At 43.4% G+C, this 12082-nt stretch overlaps 1 protein-coding gene and 1 non-coding gene across 8 annotated transcripts in view; one reads left to right on the top strand and one right to left on the bottom strand.

Moving 5' to 3' along the window:
* Positions 1-12082, bottom strand: part of SYNRG (synergin gamma) — a 77716-nt gene that overhangs the window by 12768 nt on the left and 52866 nt on the right. For 4 of the 7 annotated variants that reach the window (XM_021704079.1, XM_044921488.1, XM_021704080.1 and 1 more), the window contains 5 exons: positions 9250-9843; positions 7784-7947; positions 6934-6987; positions 6335-6431; positions 4320-4468 (listed from right to left, as the gene is read on the bottom strand). In XM_021704079.1, coding sequence (XP_021559754.1) covers positions 4320-4468; positions 6335-6431; positions 6934-6987; positions 7784-7947; positions 9250-9843 — 1058 coding nt within the window. Of the gene's footprint in view, positions 1-2188; positions 2197-4319; positions 4469-6334; positions 6432-6933; positions 6988-7783; positions 7948-9249; positions 9844-12082 lie in introns of all 7 variants that reach the window. The other 3 variants (XM_021704082.1, XM_044921489.1, XM_044921487.1) reach the window with 2 other exon arrangements.
* On the top strand, positions 8582-8688 carry LOC123326827. Its single transcript, XR_006541358.1, has one exon. It is a non-coding gene; the product is annotated as a U6 spliceosomal RNA (small nuclear RNA).

Raw genomic sequence — 12082 nt, 5'->3', positions numbered from 1 at the left:
TATCTTGTTGCTATAAAAACATGCCACAGATGAGTTTTGAGGTAAGACTTCCGTAAGACTAGCCAGAGAGGCTCAGAGGAAGTAAAGGTAACACCACAGTGAACTCCATGATAAACAACTGGTAACATGTCCTTCCCTGTCCCACAGCCACCCTTGAATGTCATGAGCCAACCCACTTGGTTTGTAGCTGGTACTTAGAAACATTAGAAAACCCAAGGTTTCGTCACCCAAACACAACCCTATTGTCACTGGATTCCTTCCAGCCCTGTAGTAGCAGTTCTGTGTTATTTCAAACTTGGTGCTCCTTTAAACAAACGGCCACACAACATCCTAATATGAAGATTCACACAATTGACTTGACTGATCCTCTAGATTTTTCACTCTTACAAAGAACAACTTGTGCATTTATCTTGCTTCTTTTTGTGAGCTTGTATTTAGAACTGTTGCCTTGGGAAGTTTTCCTACAGGCGGGACTGCTGAGCCAACTACTCTGAATGTAAGTCCTTTAATTCATTTGACTTTTACTGGGTATTTATGCAGTGCCTGGCACTGTGCTCACATAGAGAACAAAACATGAACAACATGTGGTCTTGGTCCTTGTCCTCAAGGAGTTCACAGACAGGGGGAAAGTATATTGCTAAATACTCTTTATAGGGTGATACCGATTTATATTGCTTAATAAATTCCCTAAGGAACCATCCCCATTTTACCACATCGACCCCATTAGGATTCCAATAAGCAAACCAAACAAAAACTGGATTTATTATTAGGTAGAAAATGAAATCTTGCTTGGGTCTGAATTAATGTTTACTGATTAGCTGTGCCTCCCCTTTCACAAGTCACATCACGGTCTTGCTCAGATTTTACTGGGATGTTGGTCTATTTCTCGTCTACTTGCAGGTTTTCTTTACGGAGCAAAGACGTGAGCCCACCGTCCGTGTGCCCTGCTGGGCTATTTCCCAGTTCCCATTCAGTCTATTCTCCCACATTCAGAATGACTTCCACTAACTTGTACTTGGAGCTACGCCATTTGGCCCATATGGAGAGATTTCCTAAGAAACGACTCTGTGAAAACTACTGCTTTATTTGCTGAAAGGAGGTTGAAGATAACATAGGTTACATTAGTTTCCTCTTTACAAAAGCCCACAAAAGAAATGCTTTCTGGTATCAGTACCAGGAATAATTATGCATCTCCCAACAGTGGGTGCATTTTTACGTTATGAACACAGTGAATCACGGAACTCATCATGTCTTCTTTTTTTTTTTTTTTTTTTTTTTTAGATTTTATTTATTTATTTGAGACAGAGAGAATGAGATACAGAGAGCATGAGAGGGAGGAGGGTCAGAGGGAGAAGCAGACTCCCTGCCGAGCAGGGAGCCCGATGCGGGACTCGATCCAGGGACTCCAGGATCATGACCTGAGCCGAAGGCAGTCGCTTAACCAACTGAGCCACCCAGGCGCCCTCATCATGTCTTCTTTAGGTCAATTCCTAGAAAGGGTAAAGTCAACTAACTGTACAGCTCACCACTAGCAAATGTAAGCCTTTAAAAGCACGCACTTTTGTATACTTAACTTCATTCCTGGCTTTATATTATCTTCCCTCCTTTCTTCTTCCCCTGTTTCATTTTTCTTATCCATTTATTTAAAAAATTTAAACCAGTTAACATTATGAGGTATAAAAGGTGCGTATCTAGGTTGAACAAAATTGGAAGGCTCAAAAGGGTATAAAACAACACGTACAAAGTCCCACCAAATATTGCATTAGAACACAAAGAAATAAAGGATATGGTCTGGCTTTTAAGGAGCGGACAACCTAGCAGGCAAGAACCAAGCAAACACAAGATTATCAACAGGCACGTTAAGTGCTCGGACAGAGGGAAATGTGGCTGTGGACACACAGGAAGGGCATCAAATTTAGACTGAAGGGCTTTTTGGAATGACTTCTGGGAGAAGCAATGCAGAGTCCAGAGGGAAAAGCAGTCTAACAGAGAAAGAGGCAAAGGCAGTCCAAGGGATGGAAAAGGCCTTATATATTGAGCTAAGGAGTTGAAACTTGATCCTGAAGACTATGGAGAGCCCACTGCAGGATTTTAAATGGGATTTAAATGACACGACTAGACTGGCATTTCAGAAAGAACAGGCTGGGAGGGTGTGCAGGACAGATCGATAAGGGATAACAAAATGAACCAGCAACTCTAGCGATGCAGTCAGAAGTGATAAGGACCTGAGTGATTTAATACATTAAGAAAACTGAGGTTCCCATTTTTATTATACTTTCTAGCTACGATTAATATGTAAGAATGCTATGAGTTTTTGCCAAACTCAATAAATTTAACCTCTTGAATTCAGATTTCTGTATTTCATATCACCAGATAAACATAATTTTATCTCTTTTCAAATATTTATATTTCATTTCTTATTGTACTGGCCAGAATTGTATTTTTTAAACATAATTACCCAAACTGTATGATTTTAGGCTATAAATTGAAAAATAGTCCAAGGGAACAAAATAGAGATTTTGGAAATGATTTAAACTCTTTAAGAACTTAATATTACAGGGGGGCCTGGATGGCTCAGTCGTTAAGCGTCTGCCTTCGGCTCAGGTCATGATCCCAGGATTCTGGGATTGAGCCCCGCATTGGGCTCCCTGCTCAGCGGGAAGCCTGCTTCTCCCTCTCCCTCTCCCTCTGCTTGTGATCCTGCTCTCACTGTGTCTCTCTCTGTCGGATAAATAAATAAAATCTAAAAAAAAAAACAAAAAAAAACTTAATATTACAAACCAGAAGCAACATAACAATGGTGAGAAGATCCGCTGTTGAAGGCATGTTGTTGGGAGAGTTGGTGTCCGCCTGCCTATCAGCACAGCACGGTAAGAACCGCTTCCCACCCCACGGCTGCGGGTCCGCTCAGATGGGTCACACAGTTATATGTGAGGGGGAAAAGAGAAAGGAAGAAAATGGAATAGCATATTTATTCCAGCTGTGGAAGGAAGATAAATTTCTGACTATTGTGAAATAAAGGATATTATCAGAGACAAACTGAATAGGTATGAATATATAAAAATAAAAGTTTTGCCCAATGAAATGGAAAACGAAGGGAAAATAGAAGATGAAGAAAATAACAGATATAAGCTTGCCAGTCTATGTCTGTGTGTATATATAAATCTATTACAAATATGAAATATGTAAGGTTAATAACAGTATTTCATTGAATAGATGGTCAAACGGTCAAAACAGATAGATGATCAACTTACACATAAAGGAAATAGAGTAAATTATCCTTTGGAATACTGCAGAGCCTCTACGAAATGAATGAAACATAAAAACACCTGGAGGGGGGCGCCTGGCTGGCTCAGTCAGTAGTGTGTGTCTCTTGATCTTGGGGTTGTGAGTTCAAACCCCACATTGGGTGTAGAGATTACTTAAAAATAAAATCTTTAAAAACAAAACAAAACAAAGAAAACAAAACACCTTTAGGGACTCACTACACACTTGCTAAATGAAGTGGCGGACCAAGAAAGCTGGAACACAGTGTAAAGAAAAGTACACTTATATATTGTTGGAAGCACTGCCCGCTAGCCCAAGCTCTCTGGAAAGCCACACAAGAAAAGTAACAACAGCTACGTATGAACGCACGCACGTGTGCAAACACACGTTCCTACCTTTTAAGTCCACTTGGAGGAACTATATCCCAGATAGGATAAACAGTCATTTGTTTAATGAGATTCAGATGGAACTATTCACAACAGGAAGAAGTGGAAATAATCCAGAGACCTAAGCAAGTAAAGAGGCTAAATGAACCACAGGACAGCAACAACGTGTGTTGCTCAGCTTTTTAAAAGGACACATATGGGGCCATTCGGAACTAGAAGAGCAAACACAGGAACTCACTGAGGCTCTGCAAAATGCGTGTCTATGTATGTGACTTAAGAAGGATGCAGATGGGGCGCCTGGTTGGCTCAGGCGGAAGAGCGTGAGACTCTCGATCTTGGGGTTGTGAGTTTGAGCCCCACGTTGGGTGGAGAGATTATTTAAATGAATAAAATTTGGGGAAAAAAGCAGCAGCAGGATGTTGACAGAGTGAATGTTTTTCTATGCTCTTGATTTCTGTGGCACCGCAGGCCCGGGGGCTAGCAAGAAGCCAAGCTGGTGCTATTCAGCTAACGGTACACTGATCTCCTTCCTTCACCATAAGTCCCACGATCCAGCAGGCACCTCACCTTCATACTGTAGGAAGTGCCGCCGCAGGAACGTACACTTCGCTTTACCACTGAGGTTTCTGGAAAGGAAAGCAAGTGCTGAGCGTCTACCAGCCTTACCGTGAGTGTGGCCAGGGACATGAAGCCAATGAGGTTATTCCATACTTTATCGATGTCCTTCAGCAGCTGCTGGAGCTTCTCACTGCACACTGCGGTGGCTTTTATCCCGAGCTCCACGCGCTTGGTCACTCTGTACACCTCAACGACACCTGCAGGGTGAGAGCGCCAGGTGAGGGCGGGGAGTGCAGAGACGGGCAGCACAGGGCCCCACTACCGCTCGCTGGTATCTTAGCTGGAAATATGGACTATAATGTACTACTCCCTGCGACCAGTCTACACAGTGCTGCAGTGTAAGAGCTCACACCACCACTACACTACCTGGGTTCAAATCCCGGCTCTGCCACTTACTAGCTGTGTCACTCTGGGCAAGTCACATAACCTCTCTGGACCTTACTTTCTTCATCTGTAAAATGGGGATAATAAAAGCACCTCACCAGAGAGGATTAAATGGGTTAATACTGTAAAAGGCTTAGAACAGTCCCCGGAGAACAAGAGACACTACGGAAGTATTAACTCATTTTTTTCTGGCTTCTTTATAAGTCCATCTGTTTAAGTTGGGAAATCCCATTAAACTGGCAGAAAATGGGAACATCAAAAGCCTAGAAGAATCTGAATGTCAACATCATCACAAAGTAATTAAGAAATATTTCACTTCTCTGAATGCCCAATGATTTACAAACCCTGTGGCTTCATGCATCTTTTACATATACTTAACAGAACATAGGATGTTTCCTCTCCTGTGGTCTCTGAATTGTGGCTGAATTCTTCCAGCCAGGATGAAAGGTGCCAAGTATCTTCACTTTCTAAGGACAGCCACCAGACACATGCCCAACTTCCCCCCGAGCCTCTAGAAGAGAGGACTGGAGGAATTCCAGGGGGTCTTCAGAGTAGGGCACCAGGAGCTGGGGTACAGCGCTCTGCTTTTCCTCTTCTTTCCCCAGAGGAAGGGCAGGAATGACTGCTTACCCTAAGCCAAGGGAGGGGGCTTCTAAGACAATCATTCACAGATACCAGGAAATCTAGACGAGGATAGACAGGCACCCTCCTACTGGTCTGTCTGTGCAGTGGGGCTGTGCCTGACTGAGCAGGGGGCAGGAGCTAGAGCGAGGCGGCAGAAGCGAAGGAGAGACCGCATCCCTTTACCGCCTGCTCGGCCAGTGCACGTCTGAGGGACTATCGTGTGCCAGGCACGGGTCGAGGTGTTAGAGGCACAGCAGGGCTCAAAAGAGACCGAATCACTCCCTTCCTGGAGGTTCATTCCAGGGAGGGAAAGAGATCATCAGCAAAAATAAGTAAAATATACAAGCTATTAAAGGCAACAGGGCAAAGGAGACATCAAGCAGGGAAAGGGACAGGAAGTACAAGGGTAGGGTTAGGGGACACAGTTATGAGAAAGGGAGGCCAGGGAAGACCTCACTCAGAAGGTGGCACCTGAGCAGAGATCTGAAAACGACTAGGGTCCAGCGCACGTGGCTCTGGCCGTGGCCAAGCATAAACTTCAGGAGGAGAGCAACACTGGACTGGACAGAGACTGGGGTCTCAAGTTGGACTGGGACATTTAATAGCTGAAGATGGTCAGGGAGGTAAGGAATCTGTGAAGTCATTAAGGGGTACAGAGGAAGAATCGACAGAGCATGAGCATGGTAAGGCATTAATTGGAGACCCAAGAATTTTGCTGAGATCAGGAGTTGGGACGCTTAACTGACGGAACCACCCCAGGCGCCCCCACAAGGATTTCATTCTAATGCCTCATCTAGGTCAGGTTCTTTGATAAACCAGTAATGCAGACCCAAGTCTACACTGTTGCTGGTATAAGGACTTAGAAACTTCGCCACAGGGACCTGAAGTCAAACAATTGTTTCTGTGACTTAAGCATCTTACCTACAAATGCAGATGCTACTTAGTGAAGTCACATGTAGCTTGAAAGATCTAGGTTAAAATACTTAACGTAAGGGAAAACTGAAAATATTGTGAAGTGTCAAGATTTTGAATAAGTAAAACACAAAAGAACATACCTAATAAATACTCCATGCCTTGAGCTGACTGGATTACTTCTGTGCACACACAACTACTACTGATTCCATTTAAAGTATCATTTGCCTTCTTAATGACCTACGGGAAATGAAATCACATCACCTTAGATAATCGAGAATAGTCACTGCAAATCAATTTCCTATTAGGAGAAAACCCAACGGAGAAGCCAGGAGGTGTGAAAAAGCACGACAGGCTGATAGATGTTTATGACTATGCGGACACGAATCTGAGAACTTAACTTTTAACCCTGAAGAAACAATCCTCCATTTCTTTGGAAAAGAGAGAGGCTCTTTAAATACTATTTTAATTTAGGCAGTGTTAATGATATCATTTTGTTATTTTTTAAACACAGTGACAGGTGAGGACACAAGTGACAAATGAGCCAGTGTTTGCTATCATATATGTGAAAGAAGCCTCCTTTAAGCTGTCTGACTTTCCATAGAGCTTCCCTTTGCACGAGGCCATTGAGGGAGGGCTCTCCTCGGGTTTTCCTCTGTCCATTTGAATGAACCAAAAGAAGGCAAAATGGCACAAGACAGCACTTACATGCATGTGAGCACCACAAAAATGACATACTCACATCTAGGGCACTCCCCAGGCATCTCTGCCATTCGTATGCATATCTCTCATTCTCCTGTGAAATTTATAACAAGAATTGGGTTAAACCAGAAAGGCCGGAATCAGAGATGACTTCTGTCCATTTAAAGAGCACTAGAAGACTTTCCTTTTTATTAAAACCACTCTACTTCAAGCACAGTTTATCTTTTGAAACCACTAATGACTATTCAAAATTATTAATACGTGTAACTTCTGAGCACAGGATTTGCGAATCTGAGGGAAATGTTTTGTAGCAGCTTCCCTCTGTAAATGTTGCCTCATTTGTTCTAGTAATAGCATAAACTGCGTCAAAGGTGCTCACCACATAGATGTTTCGTACGAGAGCCAACCCTAAACCACCGGCTTCTCGCGCCACAGCTAGGCCACTGTGCGCGTATGAGTGACAAGGAGGGCCAAGGCGGAGAGTTAAGAGCATTGGCTGTGGGAGGAAGACAGTGTGGGACTAAGACGCAGCCAACAAACAAAGATCCGGAACATTTTCCCCCTCTCCTCTATTTTGACGTTTTAACATTCGCTAAGTCTAAAACGATAAAGTCTAAGCGCTCAAAGAAAAGTTCTTTTAAACACTTTCGTCCTTGTGAAGTCTCATGAATAATTTCAATTTTAGGGTCACTGACAACTTTTGGCAGATGTCCCATCTGAGAAGTATTTTCATCCAGGGTTAATGTTACCATTCTCTCCCTCTAATTAAATATTTTATGTTTGGTTCCTTGTGACTTTCTGCCCCCGCTTCCCCATAAGTATCTTTTCTTGAGGCCCTCAGTGCCCGGCTGGTCTTCGACCTGCCCCCTGGAGGAAACTCCCCTACTCACCTCCACCTCTCCTGTCAGATCTTTGTACTTGTCACGGATGACAGGCAGGGCCGGCTTCTCACTAAGAGTGTTGGAACGGTCTCTAAAAGGCTGCTCCAAAGCCGGAGAGGGAGAAGAACGGCTTATTTCTTTATCACCAAGGCTCAAACTCCTTTTGTGTGATCCTGGAGAAGTGGATGGCACGGTCAAAGGTCCTCATCACTCAGATTAATTCAAGCCAAGGCTTTTCCTTGCTAACACGACCCTCTCTTCTTTAGATGCTTATGTCATGAAGCATTCAGAAACACAGTCCTTGTTCATTCTTCTCTGGCAAGCTATCCAGGCATATCTCAGGAAGAGCGTGCATTTGGTTCTAAACCACGTCAATAAAGCGAGTATTGCAATAAGGTGAGTCAAATGTGCATGTAAAAGTGATGTGTACCCTGCACTGTAGTCTGTTAAGTGTGCAATAAAGAGCATTTTAAATATCAGTGCATAAGGGTTGGGCTGCTTTTCCAGGCCTTAGTCAGGGATTTGCACCGAGCTCCTACCTACTCCCAATCCAACAGAAATCAATGATGCCTTTGGTCAGGATGGGCTTAAAGCAGGAAGGGCACACTCAAATGCCTTTGGGGAGTAGGCAGGTCAAGTAAATGACTGAAGTAGGCCGGCCGGAGACAAGAAGTGGTGGGCCTGTGACACCGGGACAGCGCGTCCCATCTGTCAGAGTGCTACTCAGCCCCATGGGATTGTCAAAAGGGGAGGCACAGGCTTAGTAGTGTCAGACAGGACAACTTTTCAAGAAAAGCTAGAAATCTAGTGCTCGATTCGGCAGCACATACACTAAAACTGGAACGATACAAAGAAGATTAGCATGGCCCCTGCGCAAGGATGACACGCAAATTCGTGAAGCGTTCCATACTTTTTAATAAAAAATTAAAAAAAAAAAAGCTGGAAATCTCATGATTCTTATACACTGGCAACTGTTCCACACATTAAAAAACCTTCTGTGTGGCTCAATCAAGTCTGCAGACCGGATCCAGATCCATGGCTACCACGTTGCAGTCTCTGGATTAAAAAATACCGTCCATGGCCAGGGAGTAGGAGCGGAGCTAATTTGCCCACAAGTGGATCAAATCCATTTCTCTGGCTCTTTTAACACAGTACCCCTCTAGCCAACATGCTAACGAACAACAGACTCTGAGCTATGTTTGTTTTTAGCCCCAAAAGCAATTATCTGAGGGATATTGGCTTGCCTTCAGTTCAGCTGCAAACCTTTTTTACAGCTATGTGTAACAGACCCTGACTTCAGAGGCTGCAAAATCTATTTCCCTCTAAACCAGAGGCCAACTTTTTATTCGTATGAAAGAACATCTTTAAAAATCAGTGCATAAGGGTTGGGCTGCTTTTCCAGGCCTTAGTCATGGATTTGCACCGAGCTCCGAAAAGACCATAGAGTACAATAGTCTACACCGAAAGCTACTCACCTTGAACAGAAAGGTCAAAGGTCGCCAGCTCACTTTTGATCATTTCTTCACTGGATTTCATTTTGCTCTGTGAATTGGCCACCAAAAAGTCAAATTTGCTGATTTTGGGCTTTTCACTTTGAAACTCTCCAAAGTCATCTGAACACTCTTTGGGGGTGTCGTGAGAAGTGCTGCTGGAAGCTGGGCTCGGACAGGTGGTCTCCTGGCTCCATTCGGCTGTTGGCAAGTCCTGTCTTGTGAAATCTTTATATTCCCCACTTTCATATTCCTTTTGCTCACTGGCCTGAGGAATCACATCTTTAAAATTGGCAAAAGCTGGGAAGGCGGTCTCTGGAAGAGCATCTTCACTTGCGAAGGTTGTTACTTTGGAGAGAGAGGTCATGGTGAGGTTTTCGGAACTGCCAAATGAAGTCTCTTTCTTTTGAAGAACTGAGGCAGCTGAGGAGGACCCGCTTCCTGCTGAGAGGACAAATGGAGAGAGTTTTCTGCCCTGAGACGCATCATCCCTGTCTGACCAGTCATAGCTCGTAAGTGTGCTCACTGCAAAATTGCTACTGTAGTTTCCAAAAGCAGCATATTTTAAGTCCTCTATATCTGAAAGGGAAATAAGACCCCACGATTAGAGGCAAGCTCGTGATTTAGGCAAAATGCCCTAAACTCTGCAGAAGCAAAATGTCTAGCATATTTGATTAGTTTTATGCTATGCTGGAGTTAACTAAATTTAGAGCTTGTACTAAAATTAAAGGAATCGGGCTGTAAAATCTGATCTTTAAAAACTCACATTAGCTTTGAGTTGGCATTTATATTTAGTTACAAAGAGCCATTTTTTTTTTTTTATGTAAACATTACTATAAAAAGACAAATATCATCTACCAGTGTATGACATGGTTCAGGTCATTTAATAAACTGTTCACATATAAACTTTAAAATGTACTTACAATACTCCCTGCCTAAAACTGGTCCCTTTCATCTTGACTTGGTTGGGAAAGGTTCCTTTAACACACGGACATATTAAACGTACATGACAAACTACTTAAAAACTGACAATTTCTCAAAAGTGAAGTGAAAATAATGTTACCTAACTTTTAACCCATTCTTAGGAGTCTCTGTCTCAGGCAAGATCAAAGGTAAGATTTTAATTAAGCAGTTACTTACCTAGTTGTTATGGTCAATATGGACGCCACACTGCTGTGATGGAGTATGAGGAAAGAAAAAAAATCAATCTAATCTACTTTAGCCTCTAAAAAATAGAATCAAACTTCTGGGTTCTGGTGGGTTCCTGTTTCTCCTTCAACTATGTATCAGCCCCTCATTAAAAAAAGAAAAAAGAAAGAAGAAAAAGAAATGCTGGGGCAGAAGACTCATTTTACAAAGCAGTCTTATTATTCGTTTAAAGAATTTAAGAGGTAGCATAAAACAGCTGAGAGAATGTAAGATTTTGTTTTAAGTAGGCTCCATGTCCAGCGTGGAGCCCAATGTGGGGCTTGAACTCATGACCCTGAGATCAAGACCTGCGCTGAGATCAAGAGTCAGAGGCTTAACTGACCGAGCCACCCAGGCGCCCCAAGAATGTAACTTTTTGATTTAGACAGATCACGGTTCAATTGCACGGTGCCACCTACTGCTTGCGTGACACGACGCAAGTTATTTAACAGTTCTCATAACTTTGGTTTGCTTCTCCGTAAACCTAGCTGACCATGGCCTTGGAAGGGCGGTCCTGTGATGCGTGTAGAGGGCCCGGCTCAGCGCCTGGGGAGCAACGCGCGAGAGCGGGCCTTGTACACAGCACAGCGGCCGCCGGCCTCCATCTGACATTTAGTTGCTGCCTTAGGGCCTAAAATGGAATTATTTCAGAGTACAAATGAAATGTCAACTCATCCTTTTAATGGTCTTAATTGGGGGGAGTTTCCTGCCCGTTTTCAAAGAGCAAAGCAGCTGAGGCTGCGGAGCCGCCCGTCCAATCTGGCTGACCGGCTGAGTTTCATTTCCCGCTCGGCGGGCCAGGCCGAGACTCCCTCTCTCTCACCACCGCAAGCGTGGTTGGCAAGGCAATGCTCGAAAGTCCTGTGACCCAGGTTTTGCTGACTAAGTCAATAGGTGAACCACACTAGGTCCTTGTGTCTGTCTTCCCCTGAGGATGAAGGGATTCCTGACATTTCCACAGCTCTTCTAAGAGTAGACTCCAAACCTCTCTTTCTCTTTCAACTCAATTAGGAAATGGGCACTAAATAATAAAAGTGGAAAACCGTGGATTACACAAAAGGCGAACCAGCAAAAAGCAGATAACTTTCACAGAACAGTGTATTTTAAACCTCTGTGGTGTGAACGGTACCCTTCAAATCTGGCTGGTTAAACAGGAGGGGGAAAGAAAGATTCAGGTGAGAAATGTACAGTTTAGAATGAATAAAAAGAGGCCCCAGACAAAAATGCCTTCTTGGAGTCTGGCTGTAGTGTTTTGTCCCTTCCACCCCTCCCCCAAATAATGAAAGGGATCAGCAGGTGCCCTGACTCAAATGAGGTGAACTGCAATCAGGAGGCAGATGCAGTTAAACATGAGAGTCGTCTCCAAGGGGTGCATTCAGAAAAAGGTCTCACAACATGGGTATTTTTTATTATCAGACCCTACTAGAAAGCTTTTTGGGGAAGCTGTATTATGAACTGCTCCAAGAATCTCATCTACTAAAAGGGTAGCAATTTTCCCAAAGACCAAAGGTAAATTTAATGAAAAGTTACACTCTAGTTCAAAAACCACAACCCAGTTGCTACGTTAATAAAAAGACTCTTGTGCAATTATGCAGTAAGAAAAAAACAAGGGTTTAAAAAAAAAACAGAA

The sequence above is a fragment of the Neomonachus schauinslandi genome, chromosome 15 (genome assembly GCF_002201575.2).
Source record: "Neomonachus schauinslandi chromosome 15, ASM220157v2, whole genome shotgun sequence".
Taxonomy (NCBI): Eukaryota; Metazoa; Chordata; class Mammalia; order Carnivora; family Phocidae; genus Neomonachus; species Neomonachus schauinslandi.
The sequence above is the reverse complement of the archived record's forward strand: the minus strand, read 5'-3'. Positions and strand labels throughout refer to the sequence as shown.